The sequence below is a fragment of the Rattus norvegicus genome, chromosome 6 (assembly GCF_021556685.1).
Source record: "Rattus norvegicus strain SHRSP/BbbUtx chromosome 6, alternate assembly SHRSP_T2T, whole genome shotgun sequence".
Taxonomy (NCBI): Eukaryota; Metazoa; Chordata; class Mammalia; order Rodentia; family Muridae; genus Rattus; species Rattus norvegicus.
This window is the reverse complement of record NC_141539.1, coordinates 22351336-22378128: the sequence shown is the minus strand read 5'-3', so window position 1 is coordinate 22378128 and position 26793 is coordinate 22351336. Positions and strand designations below refer to the sequence as shown.

The following is a 26793-nucleotide window of genomic DNA, read 5'->3' as shown; positions in this document are numbered from 1 at the left end:
TAATGTTCTCACATAGGGAAGTATGGTGATAGAGAAATACATTTTATTATCAAGTTTTAAGAATATTTACAAAAGTGGGATGTAACAAAAAATATAAAATGTACTAAACAGTGTCATTATACACTACTTTGAAAATTGTCACATGTTTCTAAGAAACAATTACTTTTTATGCAAACACAGCTTGGCTTTAAGACAATGACAAAAGTTATGCAGGTTACACAGTGGAGTATTACTCAACTCCCAACTACGACAGTGCCTTTACAGTCTCTCTTTAAACAGCATAGGGCTTCAATGAAAACAGAGTGCAATTAATGTCATGGCTTGTAAAGTCTGATTACAGAGGTACAGCAACCCAGCAGTCACTCCAGTTAGTTTCCACACACACAGTAAAGCCACAGTGGGCTAGTGACACACACTAGCTCCATCTTGTACATACTGGTCAAGCAAACTCAGCAGAAATGAAAAATCCATTCTTACAAGTTTTTTAAAATTACTCTTCACAACTGCTGTATGAAAACAACCACAGAGACAGTTTGGAAAGTCTTCTGGAAATGCTTACAGATATACAGTACATTGCCAATGGCTGGGACGGTTGAAGGGACATGAAGGCCTCGGTTTAAATCCATATTTACTCAGTGACCTTCAACAGCTAACCGTGTGCCTCAACTTCTTTAAGTGTGCTTAGCCTAATGTGAGGACAGTTTAAAGCATAAACATTTACAACAGAGGCACCCCTAATGTCTGTGTTTCTTCAAGGACATTTTACATGTCAGAAAGATACCTGCAGCTGCTCTCTCACCTGCCAGGGCACTTAGTTTTAGTCTGTTCACACACCAACTTTTTCCTTTGCTATCTCGGGACCAGTGGAAAGTGACGACACTGGCGTTCCAGATTGTCAGAAGCGGTCACACAGCCCAATCTTCACAGCCACATTGAAAGAGGCAGTAGGAATTTATGGTGTCCACTCTCCAGACTGAGAAACTAAGTGCTCAGACAAACTGTCACCTGCTCAGCCAAACAGATCTACAGAGTACAGACACTAAAACTTAAACTCAGGTTTTCTGATTCCAAATTTTTGCTTTTAGCACAGAAAGGGAGAAATAAGAAAAACTGTTCTTGGTGACTAGTGATGAATGAAGAAACAAACAGCTACTATATTTCTCACAAGCAGATAGTCCTGGATCCTTTTCTTTGGGTAAAGCACAGATGGGACTATCGCTAATGTAGAAATCTGAAGGGCACAGAACTCAAAGGTTTTTGAATTTGGGGGGTTTCAGATTTGTAAGTCAGGATGCTCAACTAGTAGAGTCTGCAAACATTTCAGTATCTGGAAACTGAAGCCCTCCTGGTGTAGAGCAGCGGAAATAGGGATATTGAACCTGTATTAATAACTACTACAAAACGGCTGGCTCTGGAGCTGAAGTGTAGGATGTTCTTACTCTTCCTTCATCCGCTGTACTGGTAAACTCCCGATAAGCTGGACTTTCCTGTCTGACTTCAACCACTCCTCCAAACCGTCTAAAAATACAATGCTAGGGGTTGGGGATTTAGCTCAGTGGTAGAGCACTTGCCTAGGAAGCGCAAGGCCCTGGGTTCGGTCCCCAGCTCCGAAAAAAAAGAACCAAAAAAAAAAAAAATACAATGCTAATTTAAAAAACGAGATATTTGCAAATCCCACCCAAAGGCTAAGGGAAGAAGGAAACGATACTGCTTGTTGTGTAGTGACATTTACTACCCCGTACTAGCTTTCCTCTTTAGTATGTAATTTTGTCTATAATTTATTCAGCTCCAGGTAAGGATAAATTAGTTAAATGCAGAGTTGTGCCCACACACTGTTGGCACACCATATCAAGATGGTGTCAATTGAGAATATACGTGCTCAGTGGCACAGCCGAGTGCTCACCAGCTAGTTCTACTCATTTGTAACACCAACTGTTCAGTTCTAGTGACTACTACGACATGGAAAGAGTCACGACTTATGTCACACAGACCGTATGTAAAGAGGCATCCACCACAAGGGGAGCAGTGCAGTGTTCTGTTTGTAGGGGTCCAGGAAGAATCAATGCCTCCAACAGTGGACAAATACTAAAAGTCCTTACAGCAAACCATATGTTGTTAGCCTCGTGGTTACTGCTTAACTGCAAACCTGTTGAGTAATCAACCTTATAAACAATAGCTAGACAGTCATAGGCCTTTAAAACAAATGATCTAATAACAGCAAAGGAGAGATAAATTAGGTGCTAGTTCACATTGTGCTAATGTGAAGGATTAGGAAATTACAGAACCAGTTATTGCTTATGCTATAAAAATTTATAACAAGTTCCATTTTGAATTTCTTACTCAGTTTCCCTTCATGTACCTACTCGTTATGAGCTACAGAATTGATGCCAGCACGTCCTTCTATGTCCTCATGATGCTGCCGCCTTGCAATGACAGTCTGCAGAGAGCAACAGTCATGCAGCAAAGTATCCGTCTTGAAATGAAACCCTTCCTTATAGGATTAGCCCACTCACAACTAAGGACCTTCCTCCATGTCATCCGGGTTGGGGGCCATAATGAAATGTTTTGGGTATTCGAGATTGTGCGTGTATGCATGTATTTCCCAGCGAGCATCATCACTTTCATGTGTGATGTAACGTTCTCCAATGCGAGTTTCGAATTCTCTGAGGTCAAGCCAAGTCTGATAGTCCTAGGGAAAGAAAATGACTATGAGCCACAAAGAGACACTGCCAACAACCCCTCGTTCATAACCTTAGCTGCAACAACTGACGACTCCTAGTCCTTCCATCTAACTAGTACTTCAAACTGGCAACGTTCAAGGTAAGCCTTAGACTCTAACTGAAGTCTCCTATCAGGCTGCCCTACTGAGCAGCCCGGTGGCTTGTTCAGTGTTTGCGCTGCCCTCCACGTCCTACAGAACAGCTGCACAGCCGCTCTGCTCACAGCAATGTCCGTGATAACCCAGGGAGGAATCAGACGAAACAAAGAAAAACTTTTAGTGGACATTTAAAGTAAAATATGCTGAACATGTTGACTTTAAAAATGCACAAGCAGCTAAGTACTTATGACAGGCCGATTCATTGTTTCTGTTCCTGGGTGTTCAAATGCCTATCAACACTGACTTGAGTGGCAGACAGCACAACGTCCAGACGTCCAAGTCACAGCACGACAATGACTACAGAGGCCTAGATTATCCCAAGATGTGCTGAGCCTGCTGCTCCTAGAGTGGGTGCATGAGTGAAGACAAACTCACAGGAGAGTAAGATGCAGCCTGCTTTTACCTGTAGCCAGGGATGACTGAGGGACTTGTCAACGCTGTAACGTTTTCTCATCTTCACTTGAAGCAAGTTGTTTATCAAATCAATTGCTAGATGAAAAGCAAAATTATATATGAGTTTGGGGTACCCAAACCTGTGATTCTGCCTGCAGGAGAGCAGACCGACTCATGTAAAGATGGCAGGGGGAAAATACGCTTCTCAAGTGTACAGAAGTAAACACAGAAGTGACTCAAATGCCTCCTGTGGTGAGTATGAGCCAACTTTATGTTACTAGGTGGCAGTCAGTGCGGTTACACGCACACACTGAAGCCAGATTGCCAGGCTGAGGTGTGCTATACCACAGTGTGACTTGGTCTGTTGCTAAACTACTCTGTATCTTGATTTCCTCATCGACACAATGAAACTGTTGGGAAGATGGCATCAGCTTGCTATAAAGCTCAGGATGTGTTCAGCACACAGGTGCTAAGCATTCGTTACTGTTACACGAGGATGAACAAAGCAGACTGGCTCCAGAGAGGTTTTCCTCTTGCATGATATCACGGCGCTCTCCCCCACCATGTGGTGTGAAGAAGTGGCAGACGTCACCCTTCTACAGATATCCCCAGAAGGAAGTGGAGAGCACAGCAAAGGTCACATGTCACACTGTCGGCCTTCACAAACAGGTGAGGGGTGATCTGGTACTTACACCGACACTTAGCACACTCTACTTGGTTGTCTGGAGAAACTGAAATACTGCCAAAGCAAGGCAACCACGAAACCATATACTGATCACAGCCTTCGATGAAAGCCTTGTCCCGATATGCAAAGACTTCCTGTGAGTTATTAACTTCTGTGCTTTAAATTCTTCAAACTCTTGTCTGTTCTGTCACTGGTGCTCAGTCTCTGATCAATTACAGAACTGTTTCATCCCACTTGCTGGGTCACAAGCTAGGACACGGCCAAGCGAATGACAGGAGAGGTTTATGGACCACACTGCTTTAGAGCTCTGAGAGCTGTGAGCATCGAAACCTCCTAGTGGATCTCAGCTCTTTGTTACAAAGTGAACCTGGCAGGCTGCTGCTGGCTCTCCTGTTGTTCCTGACACTCCTTCCAGTTTAGTGGAGTTATTTATCAAACTGTCATCTGGTCCAGTATATATGGAAAGATAAAACAGACAAGGCTACTCCACTCATAGCTACTCCTCAGCACTACATCTACTACACGGGAGAACTGTGCACTAAGGATGGCATACTCCGTCAGTAATTAAAGAGGACCAATCTCATTCCTTTTCCCTGCCTCTGCTCCTCACCCCTTCCCTGAGAAAAGGTCTTGTAGAAAGCTTTGAAACCTCCCCAATCCTGGGGTCACTAGTGTATGCTGACAGCCCTGGCTCACTCTGACATGTACAGAAGGAGGCATTACAAACTGGAAAGCCTTCACTAGTCATGAAGACTATAGCAGGAAGCTTCTTGGTAAGAGATCAGAGGGACTGAAAAAATGAACTGCAGATATAAAAGCTCATTCTATGTATAGAGTACATAAACTGAACATGTCTATTCAAGGGATTTACAATGTTCTGAATATTAGAATAATTAGTTACCAAAACATGTCCTTAAGACAAAATGCTCAAGTGTTAGCATGAGAGGATATTTATATCTTGGAGGAGGGGTAGGTCAGGAAGACACACAGGCCAATCAGAAGGTAGCTTTGAAGAATTGAAGAGGGTTGTATCAGGGGCTGTGGGCGGGAGGAAAGACATGCAAGACACAGAAAAAAAACTAGATTTGTGTGTGAAGTAGAGGTGAGACCAAAAAGGTATTTAACAAGGGCCACATCAGAAACCTATAGTGGCTATGGCTAAAGGGAAGTCAAATAGATGAAATAACTGTTTCCTGCAGACGGATCCAGTAGCAGCGACTGAATCATCAGACAGACCAGTGGGCGGCACAGGTAAAAAGACACTTTAGTAGTTTCTGGATGAGGCTGTTGGGACCTGGATTACTGCCATGCCTAAAAATTTTGAGGAAAAATAGATACAAAACAATTTAGAAGTAGAGTACTTGGCCTTGCACAGTGGCACACACATTTAATCCTAGCACTTGAGAGGCAGAAGCAGACAGATCTCTGTGAGTTCAAAGCCATCCTGGTCCAGAGCTACAAAGTGAGACCCTGTCTCGAAAATAAACGTTAATAATAATAAGGCACTAAATACAATAGAGTGCCCAAAGACTGGTGCTGACTCAGGGAGATGAAGAGACAGGATGATTTTGATCACAAAGATTTCAGACTAATGGTGAGAACCTGAAACTTAATTCTCTTTTACCTTCGCTGGAGATTTCTCGCCATGGATTTGGTGGGTACATAAATGCAGCATTTTGGATTTGGTCGTTTATATCTTCATCTTCATTGAACGGGAAGGTGCCACTGAGGCTCACATAGACTATGACTCCCACCGACCACATGTCTAGGGAACGGTTGTAGCCTTTGCTCCTGAGAACCTCGGGGGCTAAGTAGGCTGGAGTTCCCACCACTGACCTCCGGAACGACTTCTCACCAATGATGCGGGCAAACCCAAAGTCACATAGCTTCACCTGGAAGTTGAATATACAAAAGCTTATCAATTAATGTAGCAATACCTGTTCCTAAGTATGCTCAGTGCACTTAACCAAAGGTGCTGACTATGCAGACAGCTGTAGGCAGGCACACTGCAATGCACTTCCCCAGAGGCAGACAGATACATTTGTAGCTCTGTGACACAACAGCAGTATGAAGAGCTATCCTGGTGCTTATTTTAAAAACGATTTGTCCTCTACCGTAAACTGCCAGAGTCATGGATTCAGTTTTGTTGTTTTGATGAAATGGAGGGTTCTGATCTTCAATTACTCCAAGAAACCCCCGTATGATGGCTCTTCCTGGCTGTCAACTTGACTACATCTGGAATAAACTACAATCCAGAAATGGAGGGCACACCTGTGCTCCAGATTTTGAGGCTGGAAGACACAGGCTTCTGACCCAGATACCTGAGGCAAAGTGGCCATGGTAAGGTCATGCCTTTAGTCCCAGGAGACTAGGGTAAGCAGATCTCTGAGTTCAAGGTCAGCCTGGGAAGATGCAAGCTCCAAATACAGGCGTGGTGGTACACACTTTAATCTGGACCACACCTTCTGCTGGAGGCCTACTCGGGGACATTGCAAGAAGGAGAACTCACTCCATCTGCTTGCACTTACTTGTCAGCACATATGCTGGAACCTACTTCAGGATTCCAGTCTAAACAGATGAGCGGCTGAAACAACTAGCCTTGTGAGACTGAAAGACTACTATATCCTTGGAATTCCCATTCACAGCTGCCCATTATTGGGTTAGTTAGACTGTATGTCATTACAATAAATTCCCTTAAAATATAGAGATATTCCCTAAGTTCTGTGATTCTAGAGAACCTTGAGTAATGTGTTTCAGTTTTGAATCCTCAGTGTCTAGACATATAAAAGTACTCAAATGTTTTGCTACATAAAAATTAAGCTACAGTATTTCGAAGCATCCTTCATTTTGCTTAATTTTAGAATATCTGTTGGCAAAGATGTTACATATCAGCAGGAAAGTAAGCAAGACTTACAGATGATAATAAACAATAGCGAACCTCTGAGCTGCAAGTGCTTTCTGTGCTGACAGACCACTACTCCTGTTGGTTTAGAGTTGAATAAGGTTACATATGAACATGACCACAACAACTGCCATGTTCTCTGGAAGCATGATGGGCTTAGCAAAGCTCAGGACACTTAACCTTGTTGCATCATTTTAGATTTTGTTTTGGTTATTAATGATTGCAGTTATGCCCAACAGGCAAATAAATGCAAAGTACTTCCCAGAGGCAATGCTCTGACTGACAAAGCGACTTGGCAGGTATAAACTGGGAGAGGGGTTTGGAGTGCACACAGCCACAGTGCAGACAACTGCTGGAGAACACACTTGGAGCATATTCAAATGCTGTTTGCCGTTTGTAGTGTCACATGATACATGTCGTATGAATAAGATTTACTGAGACGTAACTGACTTTGGTGACCCTCTATTCTGATATTTGAAGAGCATAAATAAATGGGTAGTTGTGAGTCTCATATATATAATTAAAACCTCCCCCACCCCCCCGCCGAGAAATCCAAAAGTTTGTTTCTTGAGACCTATTTAAGTCTGAAAAAGTGTCAATAAATACCAGCAATATAATAATAAAGTCTGAATTTAAATGATTTAGCTGCTGCCTCAAACTGGCAGTCAGAGACTATAATGGTATGCACATAGAGCTGTTCTGTATCAGGAAGAGCTTTTGTGAATGTCACTAATATTTCTTAACAGGTTCTGGGAATGTCTCACCTGAGGAAAAGGTTCTGCAGATGCAAGCAGCACATTTTCGGGCTTTAAATCACAGTGCACGATATTCTTAAAATGTAGATTCCTCAGGGCAACAAGTATCTGTTAGGAAAAGGTTTTGAGGAGCAACTGAGAGCGAAGTAAGATGACCAACAGGTATGAGACCCTCCCTAAACCCCTGACTTTACATGGTAACCTACGACCTGGAGGGAAGACACACGGCACGGGGCGGGGGGGGGGGGGGTAATCAGCGTCCTTGCAGAGGACCAACTTCAGTCCCGATACCCACAAGACAGCTCCTAACTGAACTCTCGTTCCTCTGACCCGTTCTGGCCTCCACAGGCAACACACACACAAACACACACGCGTGCGCGCACACACATATTCATACATTAGGCAAAACACTCATACATATAAGATAAAAATAGAACTTAGAAGTGATCCTGCTCCTGCAAAGGGCTTTTTTTTTATGCCTAGAAAACCAATGTGACTTCTTGAAATGAATAATCATTTCAAACTCTACTATATTTAATCAAGATGTAGCTAAAAGTATTACTGTTTTACTTCTATTAAGGCTACTAACCCTTAGTTTCCCAATGTATAAAAATGGGGTTGTCTAACTCTCTTAGTTTTACTGGTTTCTTTCTTTCTTGTTTAGATTTATTTATTTATTATATATGAGTACACTGTAGCTGTCTTCATGCACACCAGAAGAGGGCATAAAGACCCCATTACAGATGGTTGTGAGCCACCATGTGGTTGCTGGGAATTGAACTCAGGGCCTCTTGAAAAGCAATCAGTGCTCTTAACCACTGAACCATTCTCCCAGCCTAGTCTTACTGGTTTCAGGGTAGAGTTACAATACCTGTGTGACCATGAATTTAGTAATCCGTTCTGGAAGTCGACTTTTTTCACTGGACAGAATCATTTCCAACATATCTCCATGAAGCTTTTCCATCACTACGAAGACTCGTTCTGGGGTTTCAAACATACATTCCAGATTTACAATCCCAGGATGGTGCAGATTCTGAAGAGAAGTGGAAGGGTATTTGGATGATCAACTTCAGTAGAAATGTGAAATCACGTAAAAGACTACAATGAGTATATGAAGATACAATATGAAAAGAAAAATAGTTTACTCTCATTCCTCCTCAGAGCTTCCTTTTACATTAGAGGGAGACCAAATGCAGAGATCAACTGCCCATGGGGTACTCAACACCAACAGGCACATCTACATCACAGCTCCTACACTGAGGGCTCAGAGCATCATGGAAGGGCTAGAGGCCCAGGAAGCCTGCTGCAAGATAGAGTCTGTGTGTGATGGGGGCAGCACCACCAGGGAACATGGCACCTGGACTGGGAAAATCTCAGAAGGCCGACCCCTAAATGAAGAGCTATAGGCAGCTAATGACTGCTGGGAGAGGGAGTCAGTCTGCTCCAGGGACAAGCACCTAAGAGCTACAATCCCAAGCAGCGAGCCCTAAACACACATGAGCAATACTAAATGAAATAGGCAGACCATATTCATAAATTTATATATATATGCAATAATAATAACTAATAAAAAGTTTAGAAAGTAAACTAAAAGCATATAAAATAAAAACAATAAGACTCACAGGTGATTTTTCCAATTATGTACTAGAAACTAGATTCACTGAAGGGAGAGACTGTCTTCCATGTTTCCATTAAGTCTTCTTTGCAAGACGTTTTGTAGACTAGCTTAGGCTACATCACTTTTACATGCCTCCTCCTCAACACAGAACTGACCCCTGGACTCTGTGTGTGTGTGTGTGTGTGTGTGTGTGTGAGAGAGAGAGGGGGGGGGGGAGGGAGGAGAGGGGAGCGAGAGAGACAGACAGAGACAGAGATGGAGAGGGGAGAGAGAGAGAGAGAGGAGAGGAAACGAGAGAGACAGACAGAGACAGAGATGGAGGGGGGGAGAGAGAGAGAGAGAGAGAGAGAGGGGAGAGGGAGAGAGAGAGGAGAAAGGGAGGGAGGGAGGGAGGGAGGGAGGGAGAGAGAGAGAGAGAGAGAGAGAGAGAGAGAATATATACATGCAGAACGGCAGCAAGAATGTAAACTATAGTAAGGTTACCTTCAATCCATGTGAAAACCTATCTGGAATGCTCACTGATTAAATACTATGAAACTAATTTTAGTAAATAAGGTATTATGTGGAAATTTTGTTTTACAAAGTATTTGTGATACAAGTTTACACTACATTCTATTTCACATTCAAAGCATGCTAAATTTCATCTTTAAACTATTTACGCATACAGATTTTGCTGAGTCTATACACTGTCAAGTGACAACTAAAGTCACAATTTTGGACGCACACAAACACACACATGAACTCTGTCCCCCAAATACATAAGCTTTTATGAAAGCAGACTATCTAGGCAACCTAAAACACCTAATTATACACTGATACAAACAAGCAGTAGTCACTGTGTGTATTAACTGAAAATTCCTAAGTTAAGTATTCACTCTAGTGCTGTTTGTGATCAAAGCCAAAGAGAAATCAACACTTAGATGAAGATCTTTATGTTTATTGTTTTATGTATTAGTAGGACAGCAAGATTTCAAAATTAAATATGAAAAACACCAACCACACACTCTTATACAGAGCCTATGTAAGTGATATTAATATTCTACCTAAAGTTAATTTTGTTGGCAGAAGTTTGATATAAGCCTAGGGACTGACTGATCGGGAACTTTTGATTATCATTTCTCTGAAAACAAGAAGTAATTGTTACTAGCAATAATAACGTAAGAAATATATCATTAAAATTTGCTTAAATACTGCTTTCCTTCAAAGAAGAGTAGTAGGGTATATTACTCTCACACATAAGCAGGTGAAGGTCTGAGAGCATTAACTACTACATGGGTATTTTTTAAATAGTATGCAAAAGCCATATAATAAACTGTTGCAGGATATTTGATCAAACTATGAATCCTGAGATTATGTTATTTACTGGAAACCTCTGTTTCTAGTTGTGGTGTGGCTCAACCCTTAGCACACACCTTTAACCTCTGGCTGGAATACAGACAGGCCTTTAAGTACACATCTTTAATCCCAAACAATGAAGGTAAAGTTAGTTTGTAGAAGGAAGCACCCATGTATGAAAGTGATGTCTAATTTAGTGGTAGACAAAGTGGTGAATCAGTGGGGAAAGATTTGATAGGAGAGCATATGCCCAACTCTTAGGAGAACAGAGAAAAGAAAGGGTGCTCCAGAGAGAGCAGTGTAGAGAAAAGGAAGAAGGGGGCACTTTTACCAGGAGAGTTTTACAGAGACAGACTGAAGAGAGAACAAGCGAGACACAGGTGAAGACAGAAGGAGCCAGAGAATTAGAACAGATCGCTGGAGTTAGTTTGAGGCTAAACACCAATTCATTCAGGAGAGGATGAGAGAGGGGTCAGACTGAACCAGTCCACTTGGAGAGGAGGCGGAGCCAGAACAGTTAGTTGAATCAGACAGAATTCAGAAAGAACTAGAAGGGTGAGTTTATTCAGCAGCAAGTCTCAGAGGCTGAAGACATTCTAGGCCTAGATACAACTGTATAGAGACTGGAAGCTTCTAGGACTAGGTTGAGGTTAGTAGGCAGAAGCAATAAACCTCCAAGATGACAATCGCACACAGGAGAATAAAAAACATTTTACAATGAACTGATGGGTACTGCAATATTATTATTTCTTGCAACATCCAGAAGATAACAATCAAGCTAAGTTTTTATCTTCTAGACAAATCATAAAGAAGATAAGAACATTAGGTTAAAAGAAAAATACTTTGATTTATATAGCACATTTTGCTAACACATCTTTAGAATATGCTTTGATAAGCTGAGCACGGTGCTGTGCATCTGTAATCAAGCACTCAGATTTAAAGCCAGAGGACAACCACGAACATGAGATTTATCTTGGGGTACATAACAACCCTTGGCTTCAGCAAAACCTAAACAAGAAAACAACAACAAACATCCCAACCAAACAAAACCAAACACCACCAAACACAGTAATGCAGTACAGAAAACCTTGAATCAACAGAACAACATATTACTGCTAAAAGGCACACTTTGTTTTAATCCATGTTCATTTTTAGGGTAAGTAGCATATTTATATCATATCTGAAAATCTGATGAACAAGAAAATGACACGATAAAAATACAGAAGTATCAGTATCTCTGAAGGAATTAAAACTGAATTTCCCTTTATTATTTTTAGAGATTTAACTCAGAAAAAAAGATTCTAATCAAACTAGCATTACAAAATAAAATCATAGCAGTGCCCGTAAACTTTTATACATTATAATATAAATATAAAAAACTTACTGTTTAGTACTCAGAAGATCCAAACAAACCCCAAACATATCCTTGTCTGCATCATCTAAATATCCATTCAAAGTCTCACAGACCAGCAGTCAAGCCCAGGTAAGCCACTCTACGTTTACCTGTAAAATAGCCACTTCATTCCGGAGCTGACTCTCTTGCTTTGTGGGGAATCGCATCTTATCGATTACTTTAATAGCCACATCCCTTCCTGTCTTTCTGTGCTTTCCTGTTAAAGAATAGAAAATAATCAACTGGCAGCTCACATAAAACAGAAAAGCTGCATTGGATAGGTGTCCACAGACAGAAATTTTATGTATTTATTCTTGCATTTTTCTTTTGTTCATAGTCTTTTCTATGTTAACAAATGCGTTACTTCCCTCTACATACTGCCTGTAATAAGGTGATCTCACAACCTGCACGCGCCTGCTTGCTGAGAAGCAGCAGACCACGGTAAATAGGTGACAGTTTTTAAATGCCCCGATCGGAGACTGTCAAGATGGAAATAAAGTACTAATGAAGTGAGCAGAGTGATTAACTACAGCAAACTCTCAACTCCAGACCTTTAAATTCTAGGTATGAAATAAGTATATAACAGTATCTCAGTCAGTAATTAAAACAAATTAATTACTTTGCATTTATTAAGTGGAGTCACTGTTCACAAGGTGAAAATAACAGGTACATTTCTTAGCTCCATACAACACACACATGACCTGTTTTCTACCAGTTTATTAACATAAAAATTACTTACAACTGTTTCAAGAACATGGCCCTAAAATTCTGACTACTTTAAAAGACTAGACAACAGGGCTTGCTTGGTAAGATGCCACCAGTACTTCAGACCAATTACTCTTCCCTCAGTAAATTCTTCCAGAGATCTCACGAGTATAAAACCAACAAATCTGAAGTTGCAAACCACAGATGTGTGCATGTGTAAAACCTACACACCTTCTGGGTGAGGCATAATTCCACGCAGATACTTGGCCTACAAGGAAAGCAGACACCCCTAAGGCTACCCTCAAAGCTCAGCAGGAAGATGAGAGAAGCCCAGTGTTACAGGCACTCTGGCAGGAGGATGCCCACATGGCAGGGGCACGGAGCAAGCACAATGCAGTGACTCAGCTAGGCAGCTGGATGGTAAGACGAGCATTAGAGCAGTGGTCCTCAGCCTGTGGGCGGGGTCCTAACCCTTTCATAGGGGCTACCGAAGACCATCTGCACATCAGATACGTACACTATGATCCATAACAGTAAGATTACAGTTATAAAGTAGCAACAAAATTAACTTTACGATTAGGGATCATGTTATTAGGAGGGTTGAAAAGCACTACAGTAGAGAAGGTCCTTCAGATGAGGCTGGAAACCAACACATGTTAACAAGGGAGCAGAGGATGGAGAAAGGTGCAGACGTAAGGTACGGGGGCATGCAAGCTGACTGCAAGAAAGAACAGTGATTAGAGCGGAGGCTACACAAGCAGAGACTGTAACAGCTTGCGTACTCTAAGAACAATGGACACAGACCACAGACAATGGGCTTCTGAAAGTACTAACATCTGATGCTGATTTTCTGAAAGGTTCACTCCAAGAGTGGTTGGGGAGAAGGGTAAGACTGAAGGAGGAAGCAAGGGATGCCAAGGGTCTCACATTCTATCTTGGAGCACAGCTTACGGAGTTCTTTCATGGGCATGTTAGTTTTACTTAATTCCAGTAAGCCTATGAGCAGTGTAATTCAGTTTACTACCTTTAATAGGCAGATGCCAAGATTCTGAGACTCATAGAAGCTAAATGGTTTTATCTGTATTCTTAATCACAGGACAGAGTAAGAGTGCAGTTCTTCAGACCTGAGGATATTCAAGTCAACAGGAGATGAATGCTGACTGTGCTTTGGGAACTAGGGGTGAACACACTTCAGTGAACAGAGTACACACCCAACAGGAGCACACTTGGACATATGAGCTGCGAGAAAAGACAAAGACTATTACGAGGTAACTTCCTGACTCTGCCACTCTTAGTTTTGCTACTGGAATGAAGAGAAACTTGGTTTTACAGAAAAGGACTTAGTTGGGAGGATGTAAACCAGCAGTTGAGGAAAAGGGCACTTAACAGAACTGTGAGCTAAAAGAATGACTCTTCAAACCTCACAAGTTAGGAAATGTTTATCAAAGGCTGTAATTGCTTACCTCCATAAACAATGCCAAACTGGCCAGAACCAAGCACCTCATCGGCAAAGATCTGATAAACACTGCTGATGTCCTAGAGAAAGCAAGCAAGCACAATGTTCTCCACCAGCACATCAGTGTCTCTGACTCAAACACTTACTTTCACTTTCATGTTAGAGGCAAAAACATTTATGAAGCACAGAATATTTTATGACGCATAGGCTTTCTGGGTTTTAAAGAAAGGTAGCCTGGTATTATAGTGTAATTAAATATGCAAATATAACTTATTCCTTAAGAAGACCCTTAGGAGCTGGGTGTGGTGACACGTCATTAATCCTAGCATTTCTCCCCAGCACAGGCAAGCATATCTGTGAGTTCAAGCACAGCTTGGTCTACACAGTAAAACCCGTCTCAAAATAAAACCAAACCAACCAAACAACCTTCAGGGAAAAACACTTTTGAGTTGAAAATTATTTTCATATTTAGTAATGACCTATGAAAAATTAAGAACAAAGTTTTACCAAAAAGGAGACTACTATCTTTGATTTAAAAAATCAAATCAAAACAAAACAACAATAAAAATACTTAGGCTAGGGTGACAGCTCAGCTGGTAAAGGTCCTTAGTTTGATTCCAGAACCTCGTAAAACGATGTATGTGGTGCTTCACGCTTCTAATTCCAATGTAGGGAGGCGAGATGCTGACCCTGAGAGTTGCTGGTCACCCAGCCTGCCTAGTGAGTGAGCACCAAGCTACCGAGAGACAATATGTATGCACATGCTCACACTCTACATAGGGTGGAAGTGCTCAACAGGAAGGATGGCTAAGGTTTCCCTGCTTCTCCAAACGCATGTGCACTTAGACCCACATCCAAAATAAAGACCTAGATTCACGCCAGGGTTGAGCTGACTCAGTGTGGAATTCTAACAGAGATCACTCACTGTCTCGGTTACTGTGTGCTGCTCTCAGAACATTCAAACACTGTCTTGTGAAGAAAACGAGTGGGACGGAGAGCAAGGTACCAGGCTCTGCGACTTTGCAGAGTCAGGATCTGATGTACACTGCATTGGGTCCAAGATGGCTCCTGGAACACTAGTAAGATAGCCACAAGGAACAGAGGCCAGGGCGGTGGCTGCTTCCCTGTCTTCATAGAAGCTCTAACAAGTGATGATGCTCCCCCGACTCCTGTGTCACCTCATCAAGCAGGGTTTTCATTGGAGCATGGTGACAAAGTGTGAGATATGACTAGCTGAGGATTTAGGGGCTTGGAATTGGCTCAGACACTGCATGTAAGCTTTTATGCGCTGCACAATAAATTCAGATCTGCACCCTGATGCTGCTCTCCAGAGTCTGATTCCTGGGATTCGGGATTCGTCATGTGACTCCATCGGCTCTCACCTATCCTTGGTCCTGTTCCTATACTTGGGGACATAGACTTAATCCTGATAAGATTTTCACATTTATTCCCTTACTTTAATTACCCAGTCTGCATATATGGGCTATAATTATTACTTACTACATTCTCCTGAATCTGACAGTTAGACACGGAGATACTGGTAGCCAGATCTTCTGTAAAATTTAAGAATGAAATATGAGAAAAACACAAAGTGGTTAGTATATGACTTATTATTTACTGAAAATCCAAAGTTTGCCAAACTTAAAAATACATCGATGTAGATAATATATGCATTACAATGTTATATACAATACTAACCCATCAACAAGAAACTGACTAAATAAAATGACACATCCACACAAATAGTAAACATTTAAAAAACAACAGGGGTTGGGGATTTAGCTCAGTGGTAGAGCACTTGCCTAGGAAGCGAAAGGCCTTAGGTTCGGTCCCCAGCTCCTAAAAAAACAAAAAAAGAAAACAAAACAAAAAAGCAACATAGACCTCTGACATGATGTGCTACTTAGGGCAGTTGTCGGCCAGGGCTCAGTGTTAGGGCATCTGCCTATTATGTGTGAAGTGTGAGGCCTGGATTCAATTACCAGCACTGCCAGGAGCAAAAGAAGAAAAAACCAAGTTGTAGTATAGCATAGCAGTGTCTGACTTAAACTAAAAATGCTTCGTCTGGTGAGGGAGTGATGTAGGCTGGGGTGTAAGGACTGTAATACATCTCTGTACTGCTTATATTGTTTTAAAACATAAAAAAGCATGCATCAGGACAGATGGCTTAGTGGTTAAGAACACTGGCCATTCTTTCGGAGGACCTGGTTTGAGTTCTAGTATCCACTGGGTGGCTCACAACCACCAGTAACTCTGGTCTCAGGGGATTTGATATCCTTTTCTGGCTTCTGGAGGCATCATTCACATATCTGGTATACAGACATATATGCAGGTACATAGACCCCCATGCACATTTAAAAAAAAAGAATTCATTACTTTCATTAAAAAGTTTAAATTGGGGGTTGGGGATTTAGCTCAGTGGTAGAGCGCTTGCCTAGGAAGCGCAAGGCCCTGGGTTCGGTCCCCAGCTCCAAAAACAAAACAAAACAAAAAAAAAGTTTAAATTAGATAAATTTACACAGTGGTACTGAAATATGCCTTTCATGTATTAGAGTAGGTATAAAAAAATTTATACCTGAAGAGTATATGACCTTCTATTTGTAAAAGGAAAAATAAAATGATGTGGTAGTTAGTATGGATTTCCATCCCACTAGTCCTCCCCAGTTAAGACATCTATAGCAGACTGCTGACAATGGTTTCTTGAGGGCAGAGACAGGACTGAGATAGGAGGGACCCTTTATGTATCCCAAGGACTGCCTAATGTCAGGTGACATATTCCTACATAGTTCTGATGAGTTGTTGTAGTAAACAAAGAATGTAATAAGAAAAAGGGAAACATAGAGACAAGCAGAACAGCTATTAAAGACCAAACACCTTTAAGACAAAAACCAGAGAAACAAAACATGATGTTTCCTTCACAACTGCACATATTAAAACACAAGACAGCACTAACATAAGCAAATTCTTCATCATAAATAAGTAACACAGGTTGGGGAATGGCTTAGTGTGCAAAAGCAGTTGGATCTAAGCTTAATCCCCAGCATCTATTTTAAAAGGCCAAGTATGGCCTTCTGCAGCTTTGTATGGTGTGGAGACAGAAGGATTATGAGAGCCTGCTGGCAAGTCAGTCTAGCCAAAGGCTAGCCCGTTTCAGTGCTCTCAAGGGAATGAGCAGAGAAGAACAGAAAAGGACCTGATACTCCCCTCTGGTCTTCATAGGCACACTCAGGTACATATACACAAATCTACAACACACACACAAATGTACACACCATACACATACACAAATGTACACCATACATGCATGCATACACGCACGCTTGCACAAGAAAACTATTTAAAAATATTAAGTCAATTCAAAAATATTTTAAGTCATCCAAATCTCCTAGTTTTTAGGGACATTGTCTCACTATGTAATCCAGGCTGGCCTGGAATTTCCTATGAAGCTCATGCTGGCCTCAGACTCAAAGACATCACCTCCTTCTACCTCCCGGAGTGGAGCACAGCCTGTAAGTAATTTAAACATTTCAGACTGATCAAGAAAAGGCGCACCAGCAAAATTACTGTGCCTGCCAACGCCCACACAGTAGAGTGGGTTGTCTCCTAGTTTCATTATCTTCTTTTCTCTCAATGGCCTTCTCTAGCTGGACCCATCCAGTTTTAATTTCTCTCGGTTTTAGACAAAACAGGAATATCAATTAAGTCTCAGGCACTTTGCCAAGTGCACTGTGTGCGTATTTATTATTCCTCCCACTTTGGATGCGGAATGTTAGAGTCCAAGATCACACAGCAAAGTGAGCGACAGAAGTGTGCGCACTCTCCCTCACTGCCCCTCTTACTCTAGGAATGTGCCTTGGAGACTTTCAACTAAGCCTTTGGAAGTTAAGAATAAAATGTGTGCATACATGTCTCTAATATTTCTGGGGAAAGGGTTCTTAGTTTTGATTAAATGTTAGTTCTGTGTAAACTGCCCAGAACCATCCATCTACCATCCTTCCTCAGGATGTAGCAAAGGACATGATGATTACCTCCTGTGCGTTCTGAATATACCTGTCTCCCCAGCACCGCCTCCTCCTCTTCCTTTCCCTTACCTCTGCCTATCCTACCCTTGACTGCAGTCCAAACTCCAAATCAAGTTTTCTATTGTGAGGCCTCTGCTTTTCCTATCTGTACCTCAGTTTCCACAGTAAAGCATTCCCTACTGTCCCTGTCCTGCATTTTGCTACTGCTTAACATTCACATGCTCCTCTCCCTCTAAATCGCTTTATTATTTCTGCTTTGGATTTTAGTTTTAGGCCTAATATAATGCATGAAACAGATGCATAAAATAATATAAGTAAACTGAGATAAACTATATTTGGAAAGTGGCTGATACTTATCTCTATAGAGATATATCTGTCTAATGATGTTTCTCTATAATTCTCTATAAACATAATTCCAGTGAGGTAAGAGTTGTACTATATTTTAATTTTTTCACTATTAAATATTTACTCGATTTAGGTTTAAAGTTTTGTTGGCATAATAATCCCCTCCCCCTTCTTTTCCTGAGACAGGATTTCACTATGACCCTGGCTGACACCATACAGACCAGGCTGGCCTCTAACCCGTAGATCTGCCTGCCCCTGTCTCTTCTGTGCTGAGATTAGAGGCATGTACCACCGTGGCCATTTCAGTATTTTTTAAAATTTCTATCTTGACTCATTTAAAAGTAAGATCATTCTGACTTAACAGATTTTATGGGTATAATGTAAACAGAGTACTTTGCTTATGTTAGCACAGAAAAAAAAACAAAAACAAAAACCTAATACTAATACCGAACCTCATGAGACTTCATAGATTCTAAGCCGCTAAGTATTGTAACACCGTTCTTTCTGTCTTACGGGCTGGCTTCACTCAACAGGAACAATTCCACAATAGCTACTATTATAGAGCAGCAAAAAAAGATACCCATCTCAGACTGGACAGCAGGCTGGTAGAGGCAGCGTTCGGTAGCTAGCTGTGAATATACTTGAGTCATGGCATGTGTTTGTGTATGAACGATATTCAGCATAACTTCATAAAGGTTTTAACTAATGGTATTGGCTAAAGACAAAACTTAAGCATTAACAATGCAGAATGGAAAGCAGGAAAAAGCACAGGCTCACGAGTATACCCACAGACGCCTAAAATAAAGCGAAGCCGCCAAGGTGCTCCCACTTACTGTGGTCCTTCCCCTGGCCTGGAGAAGTGCAAACACTTGCTTGAGGAGTAACGGGCATGAGGGCCTGGCGGATCGCTTTTTCCCAGCTTTGTGCTACATCGAGTCCCACTCCAGTGGCAGTGAGAACAGGGTTATGAGTGCTGTTCCCATTGTTCTCACCAACAAAGTATACCACAGTATCAGTGATGATTTCAAAACAGTGTGGGTTACTGCCTTGTGAAATGCTGGTGAAATCTTGTGGCGAAGATATGCGGAGAATTTCTGAAAGTGGAATTTCCTGTAGTAAAAAAGTTGACTATTGAAAAACTATGAATACATATTTATTTTATTATTTAAAGATGCTAGAAGCAAAGGTAAGCATTTTTATGAACGCTGCCACTAAGACAACACAGTGTACAGCATGTGGAGCAGGCAGCCAAGCACTACGGTATGTCTGTCTTAAATGATTGGATTGTGCAGTCGTGCTAGAGGCAGAGCACGGAGTGCTAGACTCAGGGCATGGAGATGTGCAAAGGGCTTGCAAGTACGTGGACCTGTCAGATCCCCAGAGCTGGAAGGTGGCAGGCAGGGACAGATGGATCTCAGTAGGCTCACTGGCTAGCTAGTCTATCGAGAACAGTAAGCTCCAGGCTTATCCTAAAAAGTAAGGTGGAGGGGCTGGAGAGAAGCTCAGTGGTTAAGAGCACTTTACTCTTGCACAGGACTTGGGTCCAGTTCCTAGCATCCATGTGACAGCTCACAACTACCTGTAATTCTAATTCCAGGGGACCCAATACCCTCTTGTTGCCACTGTGGACAACAGACATTCACGTACATTTGGGCAAACTCATACACATAAAAAAAATTTTATACTTAAAAAAAAAACCAAAAAAAAAGTGGACAATAATAGAGAAAGATATCTGGCATCTGCCTCTGGTCCCATATATGTACTGTGTGTGCACAGGTACAAGTGCATGTTCACACATACACACACACGTACGTACACCATGAAACACTATAGCAGACCTTGGAGATGTTGGCAGAAAAGCATTTAGGAGGTAGTTTGCCTCCACACCCGACACCTGTCAACTCACTGTCAGAAGCACTCCACACTGCATCTCCAGCGACCACTCTGGGGGCGGGAGAGGTGACCCAGCAGCGAAGGGCACCTGCCACTCTTCCAAAAGACCCAGGCCCAATCCCTAGCACACCATGGCAGCCCACAACTGTCTGTCATTCCAGTTCCAGGGGATCTGACACCCTCATAGAGACACAAATGGACACCAATGTGCATAAAATAAAAATAAGGTTGCTTGAACATTCTTTCTAGTCTATACATGGGTCTAAATTATTTAATGTTTAGTCCAAGTAATAGGCCAAAACCAGACGACTGATTTTTTTGGTGTGTATGTGTATGTGTGTGTAAAAATGGAAGTGGAGGGCAGATGCTTCAACAAGGACCTAATGATGACCTCTATAAACTTTATTAGGCGGTCATAATAAGTACATTCACATATAAATGATGTTAACCATATAAAACTTTACTGAAACCAGAAAATAGAGTATCATGATATTTTAACATTTTATAAAATGCAAAATCCTTACCTTATAATATTTTGATCCAGATTCATTCTGAAACAATGTTAGACATTTGCTGTCAAGTCTCCAATAATGTCTCTTTCTCTATTAAAAACAGAAGTCAGAAAATGTGGTTCAAAAATGTTTCCTTCCAACATACTTACACTTTTCCTTTACTATCCATTCCTCTATTTTGAGTAGGTTTAACTATAACGACCCCACAGTGACATACCACATTTCTTACTCTTACCCAAGTGAAGTATGCTGTTAGGGTCCTTTCATACAAATTTATGTATGCACACAGAAATATCTATACATCATTCACATGCATAGATTTATGTAATTTACTTCTATGCTAAGTTTTTGGATGTTGTCAAAAAACAAACACAGAGCTGTTCCCCAAGCATGGTCAGGCAAGGGGTTCTCAGGTCCCAACTATCCCTGCTCGCCCAGTTCCTGGTACGTACAGATAAGGCTTTCTGGATGCAGAGCCCCTATCTCCAGGAGCTGAGAGGCCCAGGCTGTGCTCAAGCTAAGTCAGAGGGTTTTTTTGGTTTTTGTTTGTTGTTTGTTTGTTTTTGGTCACGGACAGCCACATAATTGGTCAATGTGCTGAGAATAAAAGACTCAGGGCTCAGTCCTAAATGGGACACCATCAGGGCTCAGGCAACATCACACAGGAGGCAGAAAGAGCCAGATGGGGAGGGTGCTGTGAAATCCATCTTCAGGGAACAAACTCGTATACTCTTAAGTAGATGTGGTTACCTGCATAAGATCTATACAAAAATCAAGCCAGACAAAATCCTGGCATGGGTGGAGTACATGATCTGTAGGTCTCACCCCTTAAAATCTTTAAGAGTGGACAGTTGCTGGGGGAGGGAGAATCATTTTTCCTATTTTTTAAGATGTGGCTACTGGTAGGTTTTCATCTTCCACTGGGTGGCCAGACACTCGGGTATTTATCTGTAGTACTCGCTAACTTAGCGGCTATCACATACAGACACAGAAGACATGAACTGAAAGGGGGATGTGCTAGAGGGACATGGAGAGAAATGGGGTAGATAGGGTATTTCCTGTATACAAATAAAAAATTCCCAAAAATATAGAAAAAATTAAAAAGATATAAGAAGACTGTTTTGGTAGTGTTAAATAAGACTTGAGCTAATTTGTATTCTTACCCACGGGGTGGATATAGTCACAGGGGTAATTACTTAGACAAGCGGTTCTCAACCTTCCTAACACTGTGACCCTTTACTTTAATTCCTCATGCTGCGGTGACCCCTAATCATAAAATAACTTAGTGTTCTCCATAACTGCTGTTATGAATCATAATGTAAATATCTATTTTCTGATGCTCTTAGGTGACCTCTGTGAAAGGGTCATTCGACCTCCAAAGGGGCTGTGATCCATAGGTTGAGAACCGTTGACTTAGACACTTTCTAAACGTTTTGATCTCTCATGTAGCAAAAAGCAAACAAACAAACTGTTGTATCAGTCTAAGTTAAAGTTGATATTTTTATTATAAACAAAACCACACTTTATGTGTAAGAGTAATTTTATTTCCTTTTTATGTGATCTCTCTTTTCATATTAATTTGCTTTTTTTATTGTGCTGTGATCTTTTTCATTATCAATTTGCTGGCTTTTTCACATATTCTTTTTTTTTTTTCCCTTTTTCTTTTTTTTCGGAGCTGGGAACCGAACCCAGGGCCTTGCGCTTCCTAGGCAAGCGCTCTACCACTGAGCTAAATCCCCAACCCCATATTCTTTTTTTTAAAAAAAGATTTATTTATTTATTTTATGTATGTGAGTACACTGTTGCTGTCTTCAGACACACCAGAAGAGGGCATCAGATCTCATTACAGATGGTCATGAGCCACCATGTGGTCACTGGGAATTGAACTCAGGACCTCTGGAAGAGCAGTCAGTGCTCTTAACCACTGAGCCATCTCTCCAGCCCTCACATATTCTTGATTTGTTCTTATTTAAAGTGTAAGTTGAAATACTTTTTCCAGCTTGTCATTTGCTTGTTTTTGGAGTTGCCAAACACAGAATTTCTTTCATGACATTGGTTCATGGCTCTCCCCTGTCCAACACAGAGGCTTTATAAAATAACTATTCTAATGTTTCTTCCACTGGTTTAACCTGAAAGCGTTTAAACCTTTTGATTCATTTGTTTTGTTACATGTGAAGTGTGTTTATGCTATGGTCATTTTTCCCAAATGACTACTTGTTACCCTAACAGTATTTATTGACTTATCTATCATGAGACACACTATTAAAGCCTCAGATGTGTGTATATTACGTTCCTGTAGAAAGGACATGGACAAAGCAAACGAACACACACACGGCTGTAATCTGTACTGCGGTCAGCACATAAAACTTTACTGAACTAGCTGAATGTATCAAACACTTCATGTTTTAAAATAATTTTATTCTTTGTGTATTTTATAGATGCATATAATGTGTTTTGATAATTTTATCCCCATTCCTCCCCTAATTCTGCCCAGATCTCAATTTTGTGTCCCTCTTTAAAAATAACTCCAGGCCCAACTGCTGCCATCTGTAACCTTCTGGATGTGGGGTGTGTGCATGGCTGACCCACTAGGAGCCTTAGCCTTAGGAAGATCTGTCCCCGCCCCCTTCCCCAGCCCTCAGCCAGGAACAGGAGCCTCTGAGCCCCTCCCACTGTAACTGCGACTGGCTTCGTCCGGTGCAGATAGCCACAGCAGTCTTGTCATGTCCAGAAGACAGTTTCCCTGTGGTCCTCCCAACTCTCCCTCTCGTCTTTCTGCCCGTCTTTTGCAATGGCCCCTGCGCCTTGAGGGACGGAGGTATGGTACCACAGCAGCGCTCTTTGGGGCTGAGTACTCCACGGGAGCTACTCTCTGTTCTCTATCAGATGTGAGTTTCTCCGGCAGCTGTCCTCTGCATAAAGGGACTTTCCCAAGGAGATCTACTGCAGCAATCTAACTTATTATTCTAGAAAGGATTACTAGGAAATATTCAGCAAATTTAAATGGCTACTGATTTACTGACTGCTACTATAAGCCAAGTATTGCCCTAAGTTCTCAGATCCAGTAGATGACTTGGGTGTATGAGGAAGTTACTACTACTAAGCGGACTTTACAGACACTGAGGTATAAAGAACTGGGCTATGGCATGCTCACAGTTTCACTAGCAGACTTATGGCCAGCTCTGAGGCCAGGATGCTCAATTACTCCACTCTGCCGAGTCTTCCTCTGCTCTGTCCTCTGTAACTTTACAATCTCTGTTTATATACATTAAAGCAACTGTTTCCTACCTTACTAAAGATGACTATTCCCTTGCAATTCTAACTCTGTCCATCTTTAGCGTAATTACACTGTGCGTCACTACGCTGGGGTTCCTTTGACCATCATTCCAGCACAGCTTTTACACACTCGGCAGTGTATTTAACATCAGCATATACTTCCTCTCATCTTAACTTTGGAAGTGCACACAGCAGAAGCCCTCGCCCAGCTTCCTAGCATGTTCACACGCGTGGTACTGACCAGGTTGTCCCTGCTGGTGTAGTGGACCATCCACCCTTCCTTCACCACTGTGCTGCTCTTCCTCTTTGTGTGCTTGATGGACTGGACCACCCTCATCAGTGGGATATTATTGCTTGTGGATGGACTAGAAAATATTTAAAATTTATGATCAATATTTTCAATATCTAGTTTAAAAAAAATCACACCTCACCAAGTTTCTAAAACATAACTGAGCTAATATTTTTCAAAGGATTGTAAGAAGACAATGACTTAAAAAGAAAATAAATTTTCTGTTATACTAATACATAGTGAACTTATCAAGCTACTGTAATACTGTAAATAGTCATGCTTGTCAGGATCTTTCTGGAAGGACATGGCCAAGCATGAGAGGGTGGGGTAGGGATGGGGGGTGGGGTGGGGGATGATGGGTGGAGCAGAAGGAATCTTCCAGCCAGATGATTTGGAGCCTGCGAGGTCATTTGGGTTTGCTGTTGAGGGATTTTCTTGCCCTAGGCAGAAAAATAAATTCATAAGGCAAAACAGGTTTACTCAACTTTACATGGCTCAAATTCCAAAATAAGTCGATCATATCAGAGAAAAATACAGTTAAGAGAAATACTTATAGGTATTAAGAAAATTAAAGTGTAATAAATAAAATCAGGTTATAAATAGCTGGAGAAAACGTGCAAATATATGTGTATGCAGGCATCTTAGGATATATTCTTCACTGCTGGACCGGTGACCTGTGTGTGTGAAGAACCGGGCTGCTTCAATTAATGGTTTAATATGGGCACCTTGAGGTAGTTGGTCTACAGTGAGATATTTTATCCAGACCCTATTGAAACAAAGTCCTTTTCTTTTTAAGAAAGTAAAGATTGTATTGCTTTCTATCTTGAGTTGAGAGCAAAGATAATAACGTTTACTTCAGAAATAATGTGGCACATGCATTAATTAGCCATGATTTGGTTAGATTTTAAATTATACTTCAAATTCCATTTACAGAAAGGCTGCCTTTCCTGACTGGAGAGCCTGACCTGCCTTGGCCTTTGGCAGCAGTGTAATGCATTACCTGATTGTCTTAACCGGCTCCTCATCTCGCTCCACATCCAGATCGGCCGCGTCGAGGAAGAACATTTTGTCTTCGGGAGGGGAGGGCTCCTCTGAGTCATCCAAGCCCCTACTGCCATCACTGTTCACATCATTACTGTCAATATCCATCGGCATGTCTGTATCAGTTCCCACACTGGAAGGCTCTAGGAAAGGTTTAAAAGAATTGCAGCTCAATAGTCATAGAATATAAATGCATCTAAGATCAGTTTTAAAGTTAACTAGAAAAAAAGGTTTAAAACTTGACAAGAATATCCTTGAGATTCAAGGCGAGGAAGTCTTTATTTGTTTCTTACTTTTTTGTATGTGCTGGGGATCAAATCCGGGGCTTTGCAAATTCTAGGCAAGTGCTCTACCACTGAGAAAGTATGTAAAAACATTAGATAAGGGAGTTGTAGTCAGAATATTTAAAGAAATTCTATAATTCACTAATAAAAGACAAGGCATTTACTTAAATACTGATGGGCGCTAAACCCATGCAGTGGCTTTGGAAGTCTGGTTGGTCTCCAAAACATTAAGTACAGAGTTACCACGTCGGCCGACCTCCTTCTGTACCAGGTATCTACCCAAGTGAAATGAAAACATATGTCCACAGAGAAGCAACACTAAAGTGTGCATAGCAACATTATTCCTAACAACCCCAAAGGCAGGTACAGCACAAAAACCTACTAGATGGTGACTGCACAAATCAAATGCACTTATTTCTCTGTGAGCCATATCCTTTGTCCATAAGAACTAAACTGGCAAAAGCTACCATATGTGTGAACTCTGAGAATACTATGCTAATCAAGAAATCAGCCACAAGCCTCATAGTGATTGTATGACTGTATTTATGTTCAATGCCTAAAATACAAAGACATAAAAGTAGAAAGTTGTCTACTGGTTGCCAGAGGCTATTACAGTGAGAATAGAATGGGAATATGAAGTATTTAATTTTCGGGAGAATGAAAATTGGATAGAGTAATGGCCATATAGCTTTGTGAATATAAGTGAGTAAATTATAAAGCAAGCAAACTATATGTCAGCAAAGCTGCTAAAAATACACCATCAAGTTATTATGATCTATAAATGAAGAAAGGATTAGTATGTCAAATCATCACAAAAATTAAGCATTTGAAGAGGCAATGTGGCGGGGGTGGAGTGGGTACCTAAATAACCAGCAAATACTTGAAAGGTATTCACACTCATGAGTAACCAGAAAATTGCACATTAAAATGAATATACAGTATTTCATATCCATTTATTAAAAGGTAGGAAAGCACAAAAATACAAATGAGTAAGCTATAAAACTAAAGAAG

At 41.3% G+C, this 26793-nt stretch overlaps 1 protein-coding gene across 6 annotated transcripts in view; it reads right to left on the bottom strand.

Annotated features, from left to right (window-relative positions):
• Positions 1–21: 21 nt before the first annotated feature.
• Positions 22–26793, bottom strand: part of Prkd3 (protein kinase D3) — a 75931-nt gene continuing 49159 nt past the window's right edge. For 5 of the 6 annotated variants that reach the window (XM_087552987.1, XM_087552989.1, XM_087552991.1 and 2 more), the window contains 12 exons: positions 25458–25641; positions 24410–24533; positions 20905–20982; positions 19321–19597; positions 15621–15673; positions 14128–14200; positions 12070–12176; positions 8485–8646; positions 7623–7721; positions 5581–5848; positions 3282–3367; positions 22–2689 (listed from right to left, as the gene is read on the bottom strand). In XM_087552987.1, the coding sequence (XP_087409113.1) occupies positions 2516–2689; positions 3282–3367; positions 5581–5848; positions 7623–7721; positions 8485–8646; positions 12070–12176; positions 14128–14200; positions 15621–15673; positions 19321–19597; positions 20905–20982; positions 24410–24533; positions 25458–25641 (1685 nt within the window). In that variant the 3' untranslated portion in view covers positions 22–2515. 6 annotated transcript variants of the gene reach the window in all.